Genomic DNA, 19,895 nt, shown 5'->3' on the forward strand with positions numbered 1-19,895 from the left:
CCAAGTCACCCAGTACACACCTTCCAGGAAAATAATTATAATAACATCTTCCTACCCAGCAGTCATTCTGCTTGAGAGAGCTCCAGCATGCCCGATTAGCTCCAAACAGAAGGGGCGCCTAGCATTTACGAGGTATTCTCGTGTTCGAACACTTCGGGCCTTAACATCCCTTTTTGATAAAGCAGGTATGAAGACACAACTCGTTCAAGCCAGTGGCAAGTACTTAGTTTAATCTTTTATGGAACACTAGGATTGGCTTAGGCCAAATCACTTCTGCCTGGAACTCACAGCTGCTCACTCCACTGACCCACGTCGGGAATGCATCGCTGGAGCTGCTAAGGCACAGCCTGAGCTCTGCCAAGGTTTTGAGGCTTTGGAGAGATAATACCAGTTAATGCTAGTGGAGAACACAGCCTGGAATTCATGTTCATCACCTTCAAATGTCTATTGAGCAATGGCTGAAATAATGCAAGTGAGCAAAGTAACTGAAACAGTTATCATTAATTATTTCCAAATCTTAGTGTTCACAGTGCTTCACAAGAGCATAAAAGCACAGATCCTTGTGCTGAGAATAAATAAGCTAATACCACGTATTTTTAAAATCCTAACTGATACAAGAATAAATGAAACTAATTTGTTATTAACATCAGTGGATAAACTGTCTTTTTTCTTTCTTTTTTTCTTCTTCTGCTAGGCCCCTGAACTCTGACTTACTGGACAACACATCTTCTGTAAGTTAAATCATAAACAAAAAACAAAAGAAGCACTGCCTCACTTTCTTTTGGCAGATGTTTTTTAAGTTAGTGTTTTGAATAAGATGACTTTCAGTAGTTTGGCAGATAATTATTTCAGAATCCTTTTTCAATTATATTTCAGTTCTATTAGGATTCTAAATATGAATTTATCTTATTTTCACATGAATTCAGAATGGAGTTTTTGAACATCACAATCTGTTTTTAAAGACTAAATGCAAAGATGTGCTTTTCATCCCTCACAAATGAGGAACTTCTTCAGTGCTGTCTTCTCTTCAGTCTCATTCTTGGCTGCTTGAATACAGTCTGTGTAATTGTGCTAAATTCATGGCGTAGCCAGCTACTATGAAACCTATTGAAATCCTCAGATCTGTTCTGCAAGTACTTGCCTGACATCTTGTGAAACTGCTATAATTTTCTTTTGATTACAATGCATCCAGCTTTTCTAGTGCTTTCCCAATTAACATTTGTCAAAAGCATTTGCAATCACTTGCAGAAGTGTCAGGCAACACCTGCTGAATCAGGTCCTGAGGAATGGGAAACTGGTGGGCACAGAGAATGATGCAGGGGACAACCAATTATTACTATCTATCCCCTAACACATTGTGCTAATTAGTACATATTTAATCACTGAAATGTGTATTAGCATTATTGCAATTACTACTCAAAACCCATAATGTTTAGGATAGCTTTGTCTCAGGAGCAAAATATCGCCATAAGAATTCATAATAACTCTCTTAAGTTCGGTTGTGAGGTGACAATTTTCAGAACATATTTTGTGCTGCACCCTGAGCTAAAATATCCTGCTGTCATTACTTCAGGTAGAACAGTTTGAATGCTATCCATTAAAATCAGTTTCAAAGCATACCACCTATGATTCAAAAAAGACCTACATAGTAGGACATACTTTAGAAATATATTTGTAATCTAACACTTTAGGAGAAAGACTTCAAAATCACCTCTCTCACAAAACTGAAAAAAATACAAGTAATTTCTAAGAGATTTTATCTTGAATTAAATTTTTAAGAAGAAGAAGTCAGTGTATTTAAGAGTATACCAGGAAACTCCAGACAGTGCTGGAAATCCGGGAATATCTGAGAAAATAAGAAACAACCAAACACATCACTTTAAGGAATACATCCAGCTTTTAGAAGGCAGATCATTTTGTTTTTAATGACCTGCGTTTGGAGAACATGATCTGCAAGGCCATTCTCCTGAGCTGCAAGAAGACACATGATAGCTGCCACCACCTGATGTGTCTCGTTTTGAAAGCTGAGGGTGACGGCATCTGTGGACTCACATGCAAGGTCTTGCAGGGCGCTTTACCAATAGAAGGTAATGCCGGTGATGATTAATATGCCACAACTAAGAAGAAGAACAAACTCCATGTTGAGGTTACTAACCTATTGTTCCAAGCAGCAGGGGTGAGTCTCTTTACAAGGCTGAAGATACATAATTTTTGTCCAATGCCAAAAAAGCCACTTTTACAATGTGCGATTCTATTTCTGACTTTTTGGCTGGGCTTGACATGCTGAGGAGAAACCCCAAACCTCTTTTGTAAGAATAGGCATGTCTCATTATCAGCTGAAGACTGTCCATGTGAAATTAAAAAAAAAAAAAAAAAGTAAAGTAAATCCACAGACTCAAATTGGGGGTAATTAATTTGAATTTGTTTCATGCAGTTCCCAACAGCTGATGTGAACAGTTATGCATACTATCCATTTCTAAAAATGAAGACACCACTGGAGTAAAACTTAACACCTGTTTAACAGTGTGATGTCTATAAAAAACATGACACAATTGCCTAGGACAGCAGGGGAATAGTAACTTTGTTTCCCCAACTGACAGTGAAGAGTAGATTTAGAGAAGGCACACAAGCTATCTAGTATTCTTTGGCAACAGGTTTCTATTCTAAGCAGACATAAAATACATTTTTTAAAAACCAAACCAAGTCAAAACAAAAAAATCCCCACCCAAAATACAACTCTAGCCTTAGATTTAAAATTGTGTTGAAATGCCCAGATAATGCGCCACTTCTGAAATTACTAATGGTTCTATTTTCATCTCCATCATATAGGTAATTGTAGAAATCAGCTGCATGTATTTTTCAGTTAAACATATGCTCTTATAGGACAGGTATTTCAATGTATTTGGACATGTGAATATCTATGTGCCCGCCTTTGTTTTCAAAGGGTGTCATAGACTGAGCTGCCATGTAAAGCAATGGAGACCTGAAACCTGTGCAAATCCAGATTTCCCTGCCTACTGCGTATTACCGCTGTGTGTCTGTTTTCATGCTTCAGTGAATAGCAGGGAAGTCACTAAGACTCATGTAATTATCTATAGGTTCCAGCTATTATGCTAGCCAGTACTCTGTTGACCCTGCCAAATCCCGTTTAGCTGACAGTGAAATGTTTACACAGCCATTTGTAAATATATACCCTGAAAATGATAAGTATGCCACAAAATTAGCAAAATACCTATGATCAAGAAATGTGCTATCTGGTCCCTATTATGCTGTCTTTTCTTGTACAACCACTCTTTAATCAACTTGTAGTGTATCAGATTCCATATAACAGTAATGATCTAATTTACTTAACAATTTGCTGCATGACTTCGTTGTAGATTCTTGGTGTTATAAAGACTTAGTTGTATTAGTCTCCTATTATTTCAAGCCCTTAGTGATAGTATTTTCCAAGTTTCTGTTCTGTCCACACTCACGACATCCATATTTTCCTGCAGTGATCGAATAAAACTTAATGATGGGTATCACGGTACAAAAGGGGAGACAACTTCAGTTTGAACAATTTGCACAGTTAGCACAAATTGGGATGAGTGTAGATGAAATCTCTCCCTAACGCACTAACACAGAACAAAAGGATTTATCTTCTTCTTGTTACCAAGGAAACCCTACAATGTAATGCTCATATTCACTTTTTAGGGGGAAAATTCCCTTCATTCTTCCTGATCTTTTAACTTAAAAATCCTTTAAAACTTCCTGTTTCAGCGAGAATTCATTTGGTCCCTTGGATACCTCCTTTGGAATGAATGTAATAGGACATACCCACTAAATTTACCAAGGATATAAAAACTCTGGTTTGTTTTGATTTTTTCATAGCGGCTTTTTGCACGGCCTGATATATTTTATTTTGTTTCTAAATTATGGTTTTCATAAATGTAATTTTTAAACTTAACCTCAGAAAATGATCTTCTGCAACATCTCAGTGGTACTTGTCAGCCATAGCTCTGAAAACCATTTCTGCATCTATGTCAAAGATGTAGACTGAGGCGTAGAAGAGGCTGAATGTTTTACATGTTGCATTGCCTTGGCAGACACTTTGCAAATGCCAGGAGACACAAGCACTGCAGAAACAGTAGGACCTCTCTGAGAAAACTGCAGCATTTCCTCAGCATCAGATGTATAGACATGGTGCATAGGGACATGTTTTAGTGGTGGACTTGGCAGTTTTAGGTTTACAGTTGGGCTTCATGATCTTAAGGGCCTTTTCCAACCTAAATGTTCTATGCTACATCTATGTATTATATTCCCATGGGAAGAGAGAAGAAAAAACAACACATGAAGGAAGTGAAGGGAGGGTTCTAAGAGCAGCAGACTGCATTGTCAAGGTAAAACAGTAGCCTGGCTGCCACATCCGCTAGAAATCTGTAGAGTTCTCCTGAAGACTTAAGAAAATAAGGGTACAAGGAGCACATAACGTGGACAGTTTTAAGATGAGAAAATGGCGTAGGTTTGCAGCAAGGGCAAGGTCAACATCAGGTTAATTATAGTGGTATTTCAGAGGTTTCAATAGGCAGATTTAAAAATGAAAGAAACAATAGAAAGAAAAAGGCAGGTTTGGGGTCATGGATGAGCCCAAGATTTTGGCCCTGGGAGCAAATGTAAGCCCTTGAGCTCAAAAGTGTGGTTCTAATGTGACAAATCCATCTTTCATGTAGGAAGAAAGACTGTTGTTTTTGAAGCACTCAGTAGTTGGACATTACGGTGTAGACAAAAACTGATAGCCAAGAGAGACAGATGAGGAAGAAAAAAGAATCAGTATGTGTCTATATACCATTATTGCTCCCACGGCAACAGAGGGAACACAGATTGCTGAGTTTCCCACAATGGCCCCAAGTTAACCATTCGAACAGAAAAGGCAATGACTTCCAATTTTGAGGCACTGACCTTGTGACACCATTAAATACTTGATATTAAAGTACCACTGCAAAAGACACTAAAAAAAGGTTCTTGTGTAGGTGACTTAAAGAATATTATCCTATGTCTTTGAGGAGATGATTAACTAATCTTAGTCAACAACAAAAAAACCCAAACCAAGCCAGAACAAAAGAAACACAAAAACACCCTTCATCAAATGTGCTGAAAATTTGGTCTAATTCCATATGTTAAAAAAATCCAAAAGTGTATTATACATATAGATCCCTTAACTGTGTAACAAGAGAAGGACTGTTTTCTTATACAGACTTTATGCTGAAACAAAGAGGAACTGAAAATATAATACAAATAAAAGAGAGTTAGAAACTGTATAGAATCTTTTCTTGGTTTTACAACAGTACATTTCAAGGACAATCACATTAGATAACTTTTCCTTTAATTTAGTAGTTTTTAACTACAGGCAATTGGCTTAGGCAAAAGAGGAAATGAACTGAAACATATTCTTAGGTCTTCTATGTACAGATCCATACAAAATTAAAATTATGGGTGTTGGCTTTATATAAGGAAAAATACTGTTTGTGAATACATGCATTACATATTCAAATAAACCTAGTGCCTTCATATGGTTTCTATGTTTTGAAAGGGCCATAATCAAACTATATTTACTGATGTCATAAGGCATTTAAAACTCAAACTCATAAATCACTCAAAATATACTCCTTCTCTGCCTTCACGGGTGAATGGGCAAAGAGCTCAGATGAGAGGCAAGCACCCTGTGGTGTGCCCTGGACCCCTTCTTGCCTAGGTCTGGTTGGAATAAACCATTTCTTCCCCTTCCTTGCATGCCAGCAAGGAATCCAGGAACATTAAAGGGTGCTGGTGGACACCCAAATCTCTTTCTGGTATTAGACGGGATGTGGCCAGTACGTGTACTGAAACTCACGATCTTGGAGACTCTCATAATAAAAACATTATGAAATGTCTTACTTGAGACCTTTGATGGTTTACTAAAGCAAAGGAAGAATTCCACAAAGCCTTTTCTTCTCTCCCTGCCCTTCCTTAATACTTTTTCTTCAATGCAGTGATTTAAAGATTAGCTTTTGCCACATTCATGGCAGCTGCCTGAACTGTGAAAGCTCCTTAGAGCCTGCGCCTCCATTTTCCCTGTTACTATGAAAGCTTTGGAGAATTTAAAATGTGTCTTCATCTCAGTTAAACCGAATGAAAAGTGACATACATGAGAATGTATGAAAATGAAAGCTTTAAATTTTTTCTAATTACATAGGTGGGCATGTCTCTGCTAAGCGCAGCCCCAAAGCCTCCCTGAGGAATGGACTAGCTTGATATACAGGACGGCTTGCCAGGACGGTTGCCCCTGCAGCCAGAGCTCAGTCCCCAAACACCTGAAACCTGCCTGAGCCTGGCCACGTACTGCCAGGGACTGGACAGATCATCACTTGGCTCTGGAGATCACTCATGTATCAGTTCTAAACTACCTTGTTCTGCTGCGTATTGCATACTTGTTTACCTGGAAAAGCTCTATGTATGTTGATATAATTGTGTGCACACTACTTAGTTTGCACTGCTGTGCCTGAATCAGCTTCGCTAAGCAGGATAGCTACCTTTCGTGTGGAGAAGTCATTATTACTACTTTTTTGAAGTAGAAAAAGCAGCTGCTAAACATGCACACCAGTTAGATGAGAGAAGTGAAGTATTACCTTCATTGCTAAAGGAGCTTATCAACATTCCATTCCTTGCTGTATGCATCTTCTGCCACGGAGCATTTATTTTGGTATTTACTCTCCTCTGCAGACGTTAATATGTGGCTGCGCTTGCTCATGTCATTTTTAGGGATTTCTGAGCCCTTAGGAACTCTGTTTTTTTCTCCTCTTTTGGCAGTTAGTGTCTTTCCTTTTAGCTAAGCTGTTCTAACTTCAAGTGAGTTGAACTGCAATTGTAATGGACTTACAGAGAAACCTGCTAAAAAGATGTTGGATAATCTTGTCTAACCTGGCATTAGACACTGTGAAAATAGGGCTGCAGAAAAATACTTATGCTTGGTATTGCACATTAACCCCATACATCTCCTCTGGGACCTCCCAGCACACATCGCTCCCAGCTGCTGGCGCCAAGAAGTTAAAAGGTCTGCATGTATGTTGTAATCAATTCAGAAGTCAGGTAACACCGAACGAATAGGAACGGGTTTCTGGCTCAGCATGGATGAATTCAAACTTAGTTTAGCTATAGAAGTCAAACTGACTGATGGTACACAGTAAATAAACAATTCCTCAACTTGTTCTTAAACACAGAAAAGCTAAACACTTGTATTGAAGAAAAAAAAAGAAAAAGAAAAAAGAAAAAAAGCACAAGCCTGTAAACCAAATAAAGAAATTCTATCTCTCTTCGCAGGTTCTGCGAATTTGCCTTGCACCACTATAATTCTGTATGGCACAAACAACTTTTCCTTGCCTTTCTAACAGCTAAGTCGAAGACAAAAAGTATCATAACACAGTTATCTGAATGGAAGTACAAAGAGATTAAAAATGAGAAAACCCAAATTCCTACCTTGGGCAGGATCAGGTGGGCCAAACTCCAAAGAATATCGCAGAATGAAGTTGTTATTCCACACATACAGCTGGTTGTCTCTGGGGTTGTAATCCACTGCGGCGATGTACTGGTACTGGTTGGGGAAAGGAATGTCCACATGCTCGCCTCTGCTTAACCGGGTGTTGTAGATGTAATCAATGGCATTCTTGCCGGTCTCACTCTCATTGTCCTGATACACTGACCGCACTACGTACAGGACACCACATATCATGAAAGCATTGGATGCTCCCCGCTTGTCGTATGTTGTTTCCCAAGTGGCTTCGAAACGCAGGGTGTAGGGATTCAGCTGGCTAATTACTATCATCCCATTGTTTTGCTCCGTAGCATAAATTACCCATAAGCCATTTTCATCAACTGCCAAGTCAATATCAGTCTTTCCCCCCCATCGGTAGGGAGAGGTGTCATGGTAATTAGCATAATTGATTATGGCCTCTCCACTCTTAATTCTAGTCCTCAAATCAAATTTTACTATGTTCCTAGTTCTTTCCTTGTTAAAAAAGACAGCGCCATCATACACTACAAATCCAGTGCCGTCCACTCGATTTGGGAGTTTATACGTCGTCTGCTGGCGTCCATTTTGGAAGTCCTCTAAAGAAGCATATTCTATCAAAGTATCGGTGCGATATGGAGTCCATGGCATGAAGTATATTTTATCTGCAGCCTGGAGAGGATCTTTGCACCAAGCACCTGCTTTTTGTTCAGCTTCATATAAATACGGTGAGTCCACAATTGCTTTCAACGTCCCCGGGCAAACAAAAACTAACAGTCACAGAGAGAAGTAAGACAAGAATTACGTCAAATTAAGACTTTCTCATAGTAAAAGGAAAAAAAAAAGGAAAAAAAAAGGTAGGTAAATCATAATGACTGTGTCAGGAAGAAAAAAAATCAATTTAATTGGCACTAGATTATACCTTATGTTATAATTAATGCAATTATCACCCTTTATCATCCACTTTTCTTAAAGTTACCATGTTCTTGCTGTACCAGTATGGAAAGTGGATGGGAACTGTTTTCACTAGTACAGACCAAGGCTCAATGGCATACACAGACAGCTGAAAATGTAGAGCTACTCCTGCATTTTCATCTTAGACTTTTAGTGAGTACACATAAATGTTCCAGAGCTTTTAACTGGTGTGCAGCAGTGCGCTATGTCATTTCAGTCCAAAAAAAATCACATCAACTTGTTTAGAACTTTAAGAAGTGGTGAGGCTGAAAAAGGAGGTGCCTCGATTAAAAATAAGGGAACAAAACAAATCATCAGGTATATAGAGAAAGCAATTAGGAGCAGAGAAAACAAAACACAACCAAAGCAATGAATGAAACAGACCAGGAAACCCTGTAACCATGGCATGCTATGGAGAGGGTTCCGGAAGCCAGGCAAGATGACACTTGATTAACAAGAATTTACCCAAGGGTGAGAGTAAGAGAGGGAAAAAAAGACAAAGAGAAAGGGAGAGAAAAAAAGCAAGGGAGTCTTCCCTCCAGCCCAAGTATTTCAGACACTATACCCCGCCACCTACTTCAAGCAGCCAAGTCACTTTATTGCAAACAGTCGACTTCTTTATGAGGTGTACTTATGAGATCCTGCTGATTATCATAATATAAGAGTGTTGTGGGAAGGGGAAGGGAAGAGGTTAACATCCATAAGGCACATAACAAGGAGCTGGGGTTTGGACTGTATACGTTATTTACCTTTTTGCTCCACTTCTATTTTAAGCATCGGAAGAAAAATAAAAAAGTGCAAGGAAAAAAGAAAGAAGATTAACATAAATTGACTATTAATCTAAAGATTAAATTAGTAACAGACGCTAAATATAGGGAGAATAAGAACTGCACTATATTGGATAAAGAGAAACAGACAACAGGAAAACCTAGCAGGAGAGAGATTCTACGGTTACATAAGTGAACATGGATCAATCATTCTAGTAGATTAAGGAGGCAATACAGATATGTTGGCATGTAGTTTCACTTAGTGAACCTGAATAAATAATGAATGACTTTACTAATGCATGCTACACATATCCTTCTTGTTTTCAAAGTATAATGCTATCAAGTTGGTTTTTAAGTGCGACTCTGATTTATCATATATGTGCGAGTGCACATATATGTATTATATTAATTACATAATTAGAAGTGCAAAATGCAGCATATTAATTATATAGGTTTGTATGTGTGCTTATTAAACCTTCTCCCATCTTTGCCCCAGACACCCCTCTGCTTTTCTTTCTTGTAAAGAAAGCAGCTTGCATCCTTTGGCTCTCCTTAGGCTTTATTTTATTTGTTTTCCCAAATGTTAATCTTGAGAATTTTTGCCACTTCTTAGTCTATAACTGCAAAATCACACTAGAAGGAATAAGCAAAAACATCTAGAAAAAAGAAGCAAAAGCACAGTAAGCAAGAGGAAAAGAGAAGAAAAAATAAACATTTAGCTCATTCAGATATTCTCCAGCACCATCGATTAAGCCCGAAACAGCAAGCTAGTATGCAAGGACAGTCATACTAAGTGTTTAAACAAATATCCATCCCACCACACCGTACATAGAAATTACAAACTGAACCCAATTAACAAAGTTATATTACTACAGCAATTTTTCCCAAAGGAAGTTTTAAGAAACATGTTACAGGAAAACATATAGCTGAAGTCCAGCTAGTAAACAGCTTTCCAATAATTATTTGCAATAAAATCTATTTCATATACTCAGTAGACTTTGAAGTAGGCTCCCTTAGTTTCATAAAATGAAGTGGAAAATGACAGATGTACCAATCTGTGTAACAGTAGTTGCTGATACCAAGGAAGTGTATCAAAACCATTTGCACAGCTATTATATTTTCAGTATTATCTGGAAGAATGTATTTGTATGTTTCACGTAAAGTTTTGGATTTTCAGTTTCATTTAACAAAATTACATATGATTATCTTGAGAGAATGGTATTGTCTGAGCTGATCTAGTGTTTCTTCAGGGAACAATTCCAAAACTTTATGAGGGAGTGGGAGGGGGTTAATATTCTCAAAATGAGCAGTAGTTTTCCTAGCCTTTGTTCATTTATACATCTTTAGGTAAAATACTTTTTCTTCTGCAATTTGTAATTCTTGAGTTATTCAAGTAAACAGAAGATGTATTCTAAGGCGAATTCCTGGGTTTCACAATCAGTGTTAATGACTTTCAGATGATTCTGTTTGTGAACTTTTATGCATGAGTTTATTCCTTGCCAAAGCACAATATTGATATTGTACCTGCTTAGAATTAGTAATAGGAGAGGGGGAAGAAGATAGGGATACTAAAATCATTACTGGCATGTCTGTTCTGTGTGCTTTGGTGTACAGCTGTACATTTTTCAGGGACAGATGGGCTTATTGAAATAAACAAATGCTGCAAAGTCCAATCAATACAGACAGAGAGAGAATAAAACACTTTAAAACATTTTCTATTGAATTCCTGAGACCAAAAAAGGCTTAAAATAAAAATGCACAGATGTACAAAATGGTACTTTTGATGTCCTTCTTTATAAAAGGGCTGACTTCTGCTATTCAGTCAAAGCGTCAACATGCATTGTGCAGCATAATTGACATAAATGTCAAGCATGGTACTCTCAATTTCTTAGTAATTTAATCAATAACACCCTTATTTTAGGACAAAGGAATGCCTATCAAATTTGTTAAGAATTTTAGTTTTGCTGGAGATCCAATGGAGTATCATTGAGATAGTTGGGGTTTTTTTTGTCTACACTTTGAGATGCTAAAAAGGAAGTTTTTAATTAAGTACTTTCTTATGAGGGTGATCACTGTAGAACCCAGAGAAAGCTCAATCAGTATGTATTATCAGCAAAGAAGCTATGTATTTCTGGAGGCCAGCAACACACAGAGGAGCTCATAAACTGCATTTTGTACAAGGGTGACACCAACTCCAGTATGTAAGAACTCTCAACTTTCACCACAAAACCTGGTATGATTGCTATTTGTAATCTCTCATGGTCTGAAAGGTGTCACAGTGAGACATAGCAAAATTTGCAGTCTTGCAGTAACTGAAGATGAAGTTCAGAAAAAGTAGGAACCTCACCGAACTTTTGTTAGAAATGCTGTGATCACTAAAACCCTCCTTTCCTAGGCCCACAAAAGCCTATCCCACCTTCCTAACAAGTCTCTTATGCTGGGACAGCTGCTGTTTGCAAACCTAATGATTTCAGTCATTCCGTACGCTTAGATATGGAGCACTGGAACAAGGGAGAAAAAAATCAGACATGGTAACTGCAATTTATCAGGCATCAGAAAAAAATGACTTGGCAAAATACCAGAATAGGCTTTGTGGGACAGGGAAGAAAGATGGTCAACAATCAAAACGGCTACTGAAGCATAATATGGTTTGAAATCAAACTTCCAAACTGATTATAGCAACTGGCAACCTTTTTGATGACTGCTGGTAATGACGAGTGATGCCTCTTACAATTCTGGAATTTGGCATAATGTCATCACTGTACATGCTGCAGTTGACAAACTCAAAAACTTAAGAGACTTTGAAATACAAGAAGTATCCAGAATCCTGAATAATGATAGACACAGAATTACATAATTCAAAGGCTAGGCCAATGCAATTGACAGTAAACAAAAATAAACATTTAAAAAATAGAATATCTACATGTTAGAACACAGGGTAGGCCGCGTTGTGGCACTATACTTCAGAAAACTGGAAAAGAAAAGGTTCCTGTAGATAGCAATACCCAATCGGTAGAACATATCCAAACTTCTCTTCCTAAAACAGCATAAAAAATTATGTTTGAACATTATTTGCATTACACTTTTTCTCTACGAGCTAGCCTACTGGAACTGGAAACGTAACCTCTTGTCATTTGACTGACCTCATGGTTTGGAATCAGATGCACTGCCCTCTTTCTGAGAATTTGGGAATGAAAATAATGCTAAAGTGAAAGTGATCTTTGTGGAACAAAACTTTGGTTAGATTGGGGTAAGACATAACTCCTCAAAAGTGGCACGAGAAGAACAGTTAAAACAAGCCACCGATACTACACACAGGAGGAATGGTACTAGGGATCACTGTATGCAGTAGGCTTCCAATCCTACAAATGGTACAGGAAAAAAAATCAGCAAGCAACCATTTCACAATGACACAGCAGAAATGAAGAAAAAAGAGATGATCTGTGTTTGGCCTTTAACAACAGTGAAGGTTCAGTGTGGTGAAGCAGTATAAAGTAGTGTTTTGGTTTAAGAAGTCTAAATTTTGAAGTTGTGCAGGAAACAGCATGGACAGTTTTGACATAGCTTTGCTTATGTCAGAACACATTTCCTTCCTTTTTTGGATATATACTGTCACCACAGTGTTTTTGCATCTCAGACTTGGCCTGTTTCCTGTACCAACAGAAAATGTGACTTTGGTTAAGGATTACTGCAGATCAAGAAATTCACGCTTAATAGTAACTTAAGGGAATGATCAGTGCACTGCTCAAATTCCACTGCAAACACAGCTATTTCTCTGTTGAATTACAGGACGAGGGAGAAGTCACTGCAAAGAATGACCTTATAAGAAAGTAAATCCAGTTAAAGTGTTGAATCTGCAGAACTCTTATAAACATGCATGCATGTCAATGAAGAAAAGCATTAATTATTGCAAGGAAATAAGAAATATGTCTAAAGCTACTGAATTTTGGCAATAGAAAGAATATTGTACAAAACTTCAAATTTCTCTATCTCAATATGACTTCAGTATTTGTTTTCAGTGAAAAATTCTATTTTAACAGCTAATTCAAGACACAATTTGTATTTTTCCTTTACATTAAAAGTAAACATCTTTTTCTCACTCTTTTCCCCATTGCTTTCAAGAACCAAGTTTAAGTAACTTATTGATTAATTATTCACTCTGAATTTGTGTTCACTTATATGTGCCCCTGCAGCACAAAGTCATTTTAAAATGTCCCCAACCAGGTCATTTGCCTCCGAGTGTCAGTATTGGGTTTTGCTGTGCACCCAAATTCACCACAACAGCAGGTAGCCTTTCAAGTAGATCATGATTAAAATTGAAGTCAATTCCTGCTTTAGAAGTCTGTGAGCCAAGCCAATTTGTCAGCAACTGGTAGCGGGCAAAAGTACAAATTTCTATCTGGCCTATTGAATAGCTAATTTGAGTTTGTTTTCTGGAAAAACAGTAGCCTTAAAAGCCAAACACTTAAGAACACAGACAGACACTTGGCCAGCATCACACCATGGCTTCCTTCCACACTTCGTGAAGCTAATTGGAGGCCCTAGTCTGCAAGTGCTCTGCATGCATAATGGGTTCATAGGCCATAAACATATGCTTCTTTTCCATGTAACAGCACTCCAGCTTTAATTGTGAGGGCCAGAGGAAGTGAGCAAGAATAAAAAGATTATACTTACTGTAAGGAACACATTCATACTGAACTTCTAGATATTTGTATGTTCCAGGACAAGGATCAGGAAATACATCTGATCCAGTAACTACTATACACTGTGTTCGGTTGTTGCACCTGTAATGGGAAAAGCAAGCAAGCTAATTAATTTAAAATTACATTTAATTTGCAAGTTCATACTAAGGTACTATATGCAGTGCTAACTCTCTTCACACTTGGGCAGTCCAATCCATAAGACAACAAAGTCAATTAATACTAGATCAGTCAAAGTCCATAAATAAGGCTTAAAGATAATATTTCATTTCAGGCTTTATTCTTTTAAATTTGGAGATGAATGTTATCTCAACTGTCACTTGTTGAAACTGATAAAGATAGCAGTCCCAAATATATACTGATTTGATACAACTGGTCAAAAAAATCAAAGCAAAATGCAAAGATGCTACAAAATGAAAAAATGTGTAATTTTGAACGACATACAATAACACAAATGAGCAATTATTCCCAACTTTAGAGATACCCATTCTCCTGAATGGTTTAACATCTCAAGGAAATTATTTTGGTTGGAAGAGTTATTGTAGGCGAAGAGCATTAGCATTTCCACTTTAATTATTTTAGGAGGAGCAATTGGTGGACTCTAAGCTTCCTCTGTTAGGTTACAGAAAGAGGTAAAAATGACTGTCTGAGGAAATAAGAAAAACAATTGAAAAGAACAACTGCAAGAAAATTAATTAAAATGTATTTTAGAGGAGACTGAATAAGAAACATACATATGACTTGCATAACAATGGAAGTCAGCACATTCTGATAAAAAGAAAAGCTTTATTATAATGCCTCTAACCATAAGAGTCTACTGAATTCAATGTTTTTTGAAATTTTTTTTTTTTTTTTTTTAATAATAAGAGATTTTAGAGTAGTATTGTCTTTTACGGGGAGGGGGGGAAACAAACCAACTTGGAAGTTAAAAGGGGAAAAACAATAACCCTGGAGAGATGGTCAAAATGTAATATGGAAAAATTGTCAGAAGGAAGTAGAAGAAAAAAAAAAAAAGAAGGTCAGGGAGTTTGGTGACTAAAAGAAAAAGAGCTTGGCTGATCGTCTCAGGGGTTAGTTTTGTTTGTCAGCAAACTGAATAACAGAAGTCTGAATTTAAGTAATAGTCTAGCCTTTGACTCCAGCTGTACATCAACTTCTCTATTGCCCTGCTACTTCCCACACTCCCTGAATACCACATCCCAAGCTAAAATAATCTATCTTGTATCAATGGCTTTCAACAGCTGTACATTGCCAACAGGTATAAGAATAATTCACACTACCTCATAAAAGGTAGAGCAAGCACATTTGAACAACTCTGATATAAATCACTTTCCTTTTTATATACTAATCAAACTAGCACAGAGCTGGTCAGGACATGCTGTGCCTCTTGCTGAGCAAACTGAGGAACAACAACTCTTCTGACTTGATCAGTTAATTCTTCTTTTCTTTATCCTTTTCTTTTGCTACTAATTTCCAGCGTCAGAAGGCTAGTTAACCGCAGAACTACTTGGAAATAGCCAGGAATTTCTGTATATATTTACAGCCATGAATACAGATAGATGGTGAGGAATTCAGTCTGTCACCTCTGTGCTGCTTGTAGCGGTGACTTTCTGGGAAGCACAGGAGACAAGTCCCCTTGTACAGCTATCGCACAGGTAATGCTGCACACCAGTAGCACTATTACTGAGTGCAACAGCTTGCCCAGTATATTAGAGAGTCTGGAATGAGTATGGCACATACAATAGCTTTCAGACCCATGCTGAAGTGATGAAATGTGCACCCAACTTGCAGAGAAGATCACTGTACTGAATCTGTAGTACTGAAAATGTGCAATACAGCCACTTTTTTGTACTCACATGAAGGTCAAAGTGCTGCTATCATGTGTGTTGTGTAGGAGGCTGTAAAAGGAGGAGAAGGCAATATGGCCCAAACCTCATAAGCCAGTCTGTTCTAACCGCTTGGGGATTTTTATGCCCCACATCTCAGGCCAGACTAACCAGTATGAGAAAACTTCTGATGTAAGATTTTGTAATTAATTTCTTTAAATTTCTTTCTCTTTCTTTAGTGAAAACCTTAAGCTGAAATCAAAATAATTCCCATAAAAAGACTGCACAGTGCATCATTCAGCATAGTGGTTTCATCAGCTTGGAGCTGTATGAAAATTTCATTTTTCACTTGACTGAGCGGCAATTAAGAGAGAAATATTGTTTTGTTACAAAATAAAATGGATACATATTGGCAGAAATTGCTTGAGAATGAAACTGATGAAGGTCATATTTAGGTGTGGGGAAAAAAGTTCTATTAGAAGTATTTGTAAATTTTATTTAAAAGATGGACTCCTGTTTTCCTACAAAAAGCTGTTTTCTTCTTTTTCATTTTCCCCCAGTGAAAGACTCATAATGTTGCCTTCAGTAAAGAAACTAAGAACTTCATGCTAGCTTGTATCAAAAGGATGCATCATCATCATCATCATCATCATCATCATAATTCAGAACAAAACGCAGTATATTTTTCTTTGTACAGTGCCAGTGTCAAACTTCAGACATTAAGTGGTGTTTACAGGAAGCTGCTGACCTTCTAAAAAATTCTGACTATTTCTTCATGCAAGATTTCACCTGCTGTGCATATGGTCACCTTTTGCTTACCTTTGGTCAAAACGAAGGAGACCCCAATTCCAGAACAATGAGCTATGCCCACTTCTGCAGTACACAGCAGTGCTACAAAGCACACCACCAGCTTGCAGAAGTGCAATTACTTGGAAAAGTAAATGAATAGAAGGATTTGTGCTTTAAATTGCAGGGTTTTTACACTCAAATCACTGATTTTGCTGCATTGCTGGTTGCGTTTTATAAAACCTGAGTAATTATAAGGTTCTGATTTTCATGTACTTCTAATATTTTAAAGACACCTGATTCAGATATTCACATTTTTAGAAGTCAACATTCGGGTAACTATTTGTTACATAGTTAGTGGTCATATTGCAATTCCAGTGAAACCTTCAAATAAAACCAACAGCATCTACAGCAGCTGTCAACCCCAATTCATGGGTGACAGAGATGAGAGTAAGAGGACTTTGTAGAGGTAGCTCTGAGACAAGTAATTCAGGGAATTTACACTCCTGCAATTTATTCTCTGGATAAATGAAAGTCTTCTGTCCGCTGCTTTGGTTTTTCCCCCCTGTAAAACCAGGGATACTAACTTCTCTATTAGTTATTGGCCTGCAGTTCTGCTGCTGCCTGCAAAAACCATTCTACAAACTGATAAAGGTTTCCATTGAGCTTCTTTAAGACAAGAAGCACTGAATTCTGTGGTATATTGGACTAAAGATACTCCACTCTCCATAACATAGCACTAAACAGCAGATTATCCTACATGGCTACAGATCATCAAAGCTACCACATCACTGCAGCAGCCTTTCTAAGTGCAGCCATTTCACGAGATTCTCCAAAACAAAACTGTAGCGGACGTAAAGTTCCTGGTGATTTGCAAAATTGGCTTACACACCACCAGGGGGAAAAAATAAATTACAAACCTCAAAAACCTTAACTGGAAATAACTTGAAGTCCCTCATTCATTTTAACTAATATTATTTTTTCTACACAAAATACCGTTAGTTTGGTCAAACTATTTAAAAACTCCTTTAGAATTGTTCCAAGGAAGGCATGACACAAACCAGCTCTGATTTCTGCAAATTTAAGAAGTCAAATCACAAATACTCTAGTGTTTTAGTGTCTGTAATCTAGTGTTTAAGTTTTCTGTAGGTTTTAAGTACCATTTAACTGCTCTGTAATCTACTTAACTGCATACTTCCGTAGCATACATTAAAATACGCAAATTCTCAGGTTTTTATGTACAGTCTTAAAATTCATACACTAAGAGACATCTTCATGCTTAAGACACAATATTCACAAAGATTTATGATACAATGACTTTGTCATTTACAAGGAAATAAAGTAGATCTGCAAAGAACTCTATACAAACTCAATAACTATTGATTTATGAAAGGTAATATATGAATTAAATTGGAAACTCTAGTTAGGAAAAGACTAACTGTAGCACTGAAGGGATGATCATTCAGGTTGTGCTAGCAATAGCGAGTTTTGCAAGGGAAAATGTAGGAAGTATCACTATTCTCGTGAATGCAAGGAGCAGTTGTGTAACTCTTAACACTTGTTTCTTCAGTATTTTAGTATGAATGAAGAAAGGTTACATTTTCACAATGCAGATGCATAACTTTGAGTAATCTAGAAATCAAATGGAGTGTTTAATTAACAGTTACAGTACAATGTCTGAACTTCTTTCACCTCAGAAAGAAGACTCTGCAAATGAGAAATGGCCCTTTCACATTTCAGATGAATACAGAAAAAAAGGAAAGTAAAGCAGTTCCAGCAGGGCTGTTAGCAAGCCATGTCCCTGCTGCATCCCACCCCTTCTGTGCTCAGTTTTAAGGACAGCTGTACTTTCCACGATAATTTGTTTGCATTTCAACTCTAATCTTGACTTGTACAATTCCCAACAAATTGCTTTTGCTCTTTTTTTATTATCTGATGCTCATTATTGCACTTTTCCATGTGCAATGTATGGAGATGAAATTCCACGTGCAACCTATTGTGTGAGGTGTTTTAATCAATAATCTTATTTTGCTGATTAAGCAAGGGCTTCTGTTTTGGCAAGATAACATTAGTTTCTCCTGTCATGCTCCAAAAGCTATTGGGAATCTTCAGCAGATCATTAGATATGCTACAATAAAGTCTTGGTACCTTCTCTTTTCTTTCTTAAATTACTTCTTCACTGTCCTATCATTCCCCGTCACCGCTGGCACTGCATTATTATTACAGCTCCCCAGAAACTTGCACTACAGCTATGTCTCCAGGCCACAGGATGCCATTTTCAATTGAAGCTTCTGCTTGAAAATATAAATTAAGAAAATTTCATTATCTCCTGCCAAGGGCCATTATTCACCACTGTTCAAAGGAAGATTTAAAATGCAAAATCTATGGACTTGAACAAATACTCCAGCACTAAAATGAAAAACACAGTGTATCTTGACTGGACCAGAAAGTGAAGTACTGGATGGAATCCGAGAAACAGATTCTGGGAAGATGTTAGCATTACATGGATCAGACTGACTGACTGAGGAAAGAGGTGATCTTTCTGGGTGGAAGTCACATCAGTCACACAAAGTTCCATACAGTTCCTTTCCAAGTAGTTCCTGCAGTTTGCGAAATTAAAGTATGTAGGAAATAATGTCCACATGACAATTTCCCTTCAAATGTCTTTCTTTTGCATATATAACTTTGACAAAGATAGAAACATAAAAGAAACATTGTTTCTTTTGAAAAAGGATATGGATTTTTATTTTGAAAAGAATATGGGTTACTGTCTAGCCAGAAATTGGCTATCAAATAATTTTGGGTATTCCTAATGCTGTGTTTCTGTGAATGCAGTGTTTCATTAAGTAAGGTAAAACTGCCAAACACAGAAAACAGTCATGTGCACTTCACTTTAAAAAGAAAAAAAACCAACAGATACAGTATAAAGCAATGCTTAATAAATAATTTTAAATACAATAGTCAATATGTTGAAAAAATCTATCTTGGTACGTTTTGAAACTTTTAAGTCAGATCTGACAATACTTCTCTTTCAGCATATTGATTAAATACTTAAAAGCTAGCATGATGACACGTTCCTGCATATCGCCTGCAGCAACCTGCTTAAACACCACTTGAAGCACGTAAACTCTGAGTTGTAGCACCACATACTCCATATGGTCTTCTTGTTCCTTATTCACCCTGGGTGAGCTGCAGTATGAGTGAAAAGAGATGGGAATGTGGGACGACTACACTTCGTGTACTGACTTTTAACAACAGCACATTTTAAATGGAAAAATTCCTGTACCTCTTTACCCAGAGTAAATGGCTGTCTTTGCATATGTATTCCTAATGGTCTACA

At 37.3% G+C, this 19,895-nt stretch overlaps 1 protein-coding gene across 28 annotated transcripts in view; it reads right to left on the minus strand.

The window, feature by feature from the left end:
• ADGRL2 (adhesion G protein-coupled receptor L2) overlaps nucleotides 1-19,895 on the minus strand; it is a 320,846-nt gene that overhangs the window by 39,138 nt on the left and 261,813 nt on the right. For 21 of the 28 annotated variants that reach the window (XM_030494611.2, XM_030494604.2, XM_030494621.2 and 18 more), the window contains 3 exons: nucleotides 13,918-14,027; nucleotides 9,226-9,240; nucleotides 7,492-8,292 (listed from right to left, as the gene is read on the minus strand). In XM_030494611.2, the coding sequence (XP_030350471.1) occupies nucleotides 7,492-8,292; nucleotides 9,226-9,240; nucleotides 13,918-14,027 (926 nt within the window). The remainder of the gene's footprint in view (nucleotides 1-7,491; nucleotides 8,293-9,225; nucleotides 9,241-13,917; nucleotides 14,028-19,895) is intronic. The other 7 variants (XM_030494612.2, XM_030494603.2, XM_030494610.2 and 4 more) reach the window with 1 other exon arrangement.

Source organism: Strigops habroptila, chromosome 8, assembly GCF_004027225.2.
Source record: "Strigops habroptila isolate Jane chromosome 8, bStrHab1.2.pri, whole genome shotgun sequence".
NCBI lineage: Eukaryota > Metazoa > Chordata > Aves > Psittaciformes > Psittacidae > Strigops > Strigops habroptila.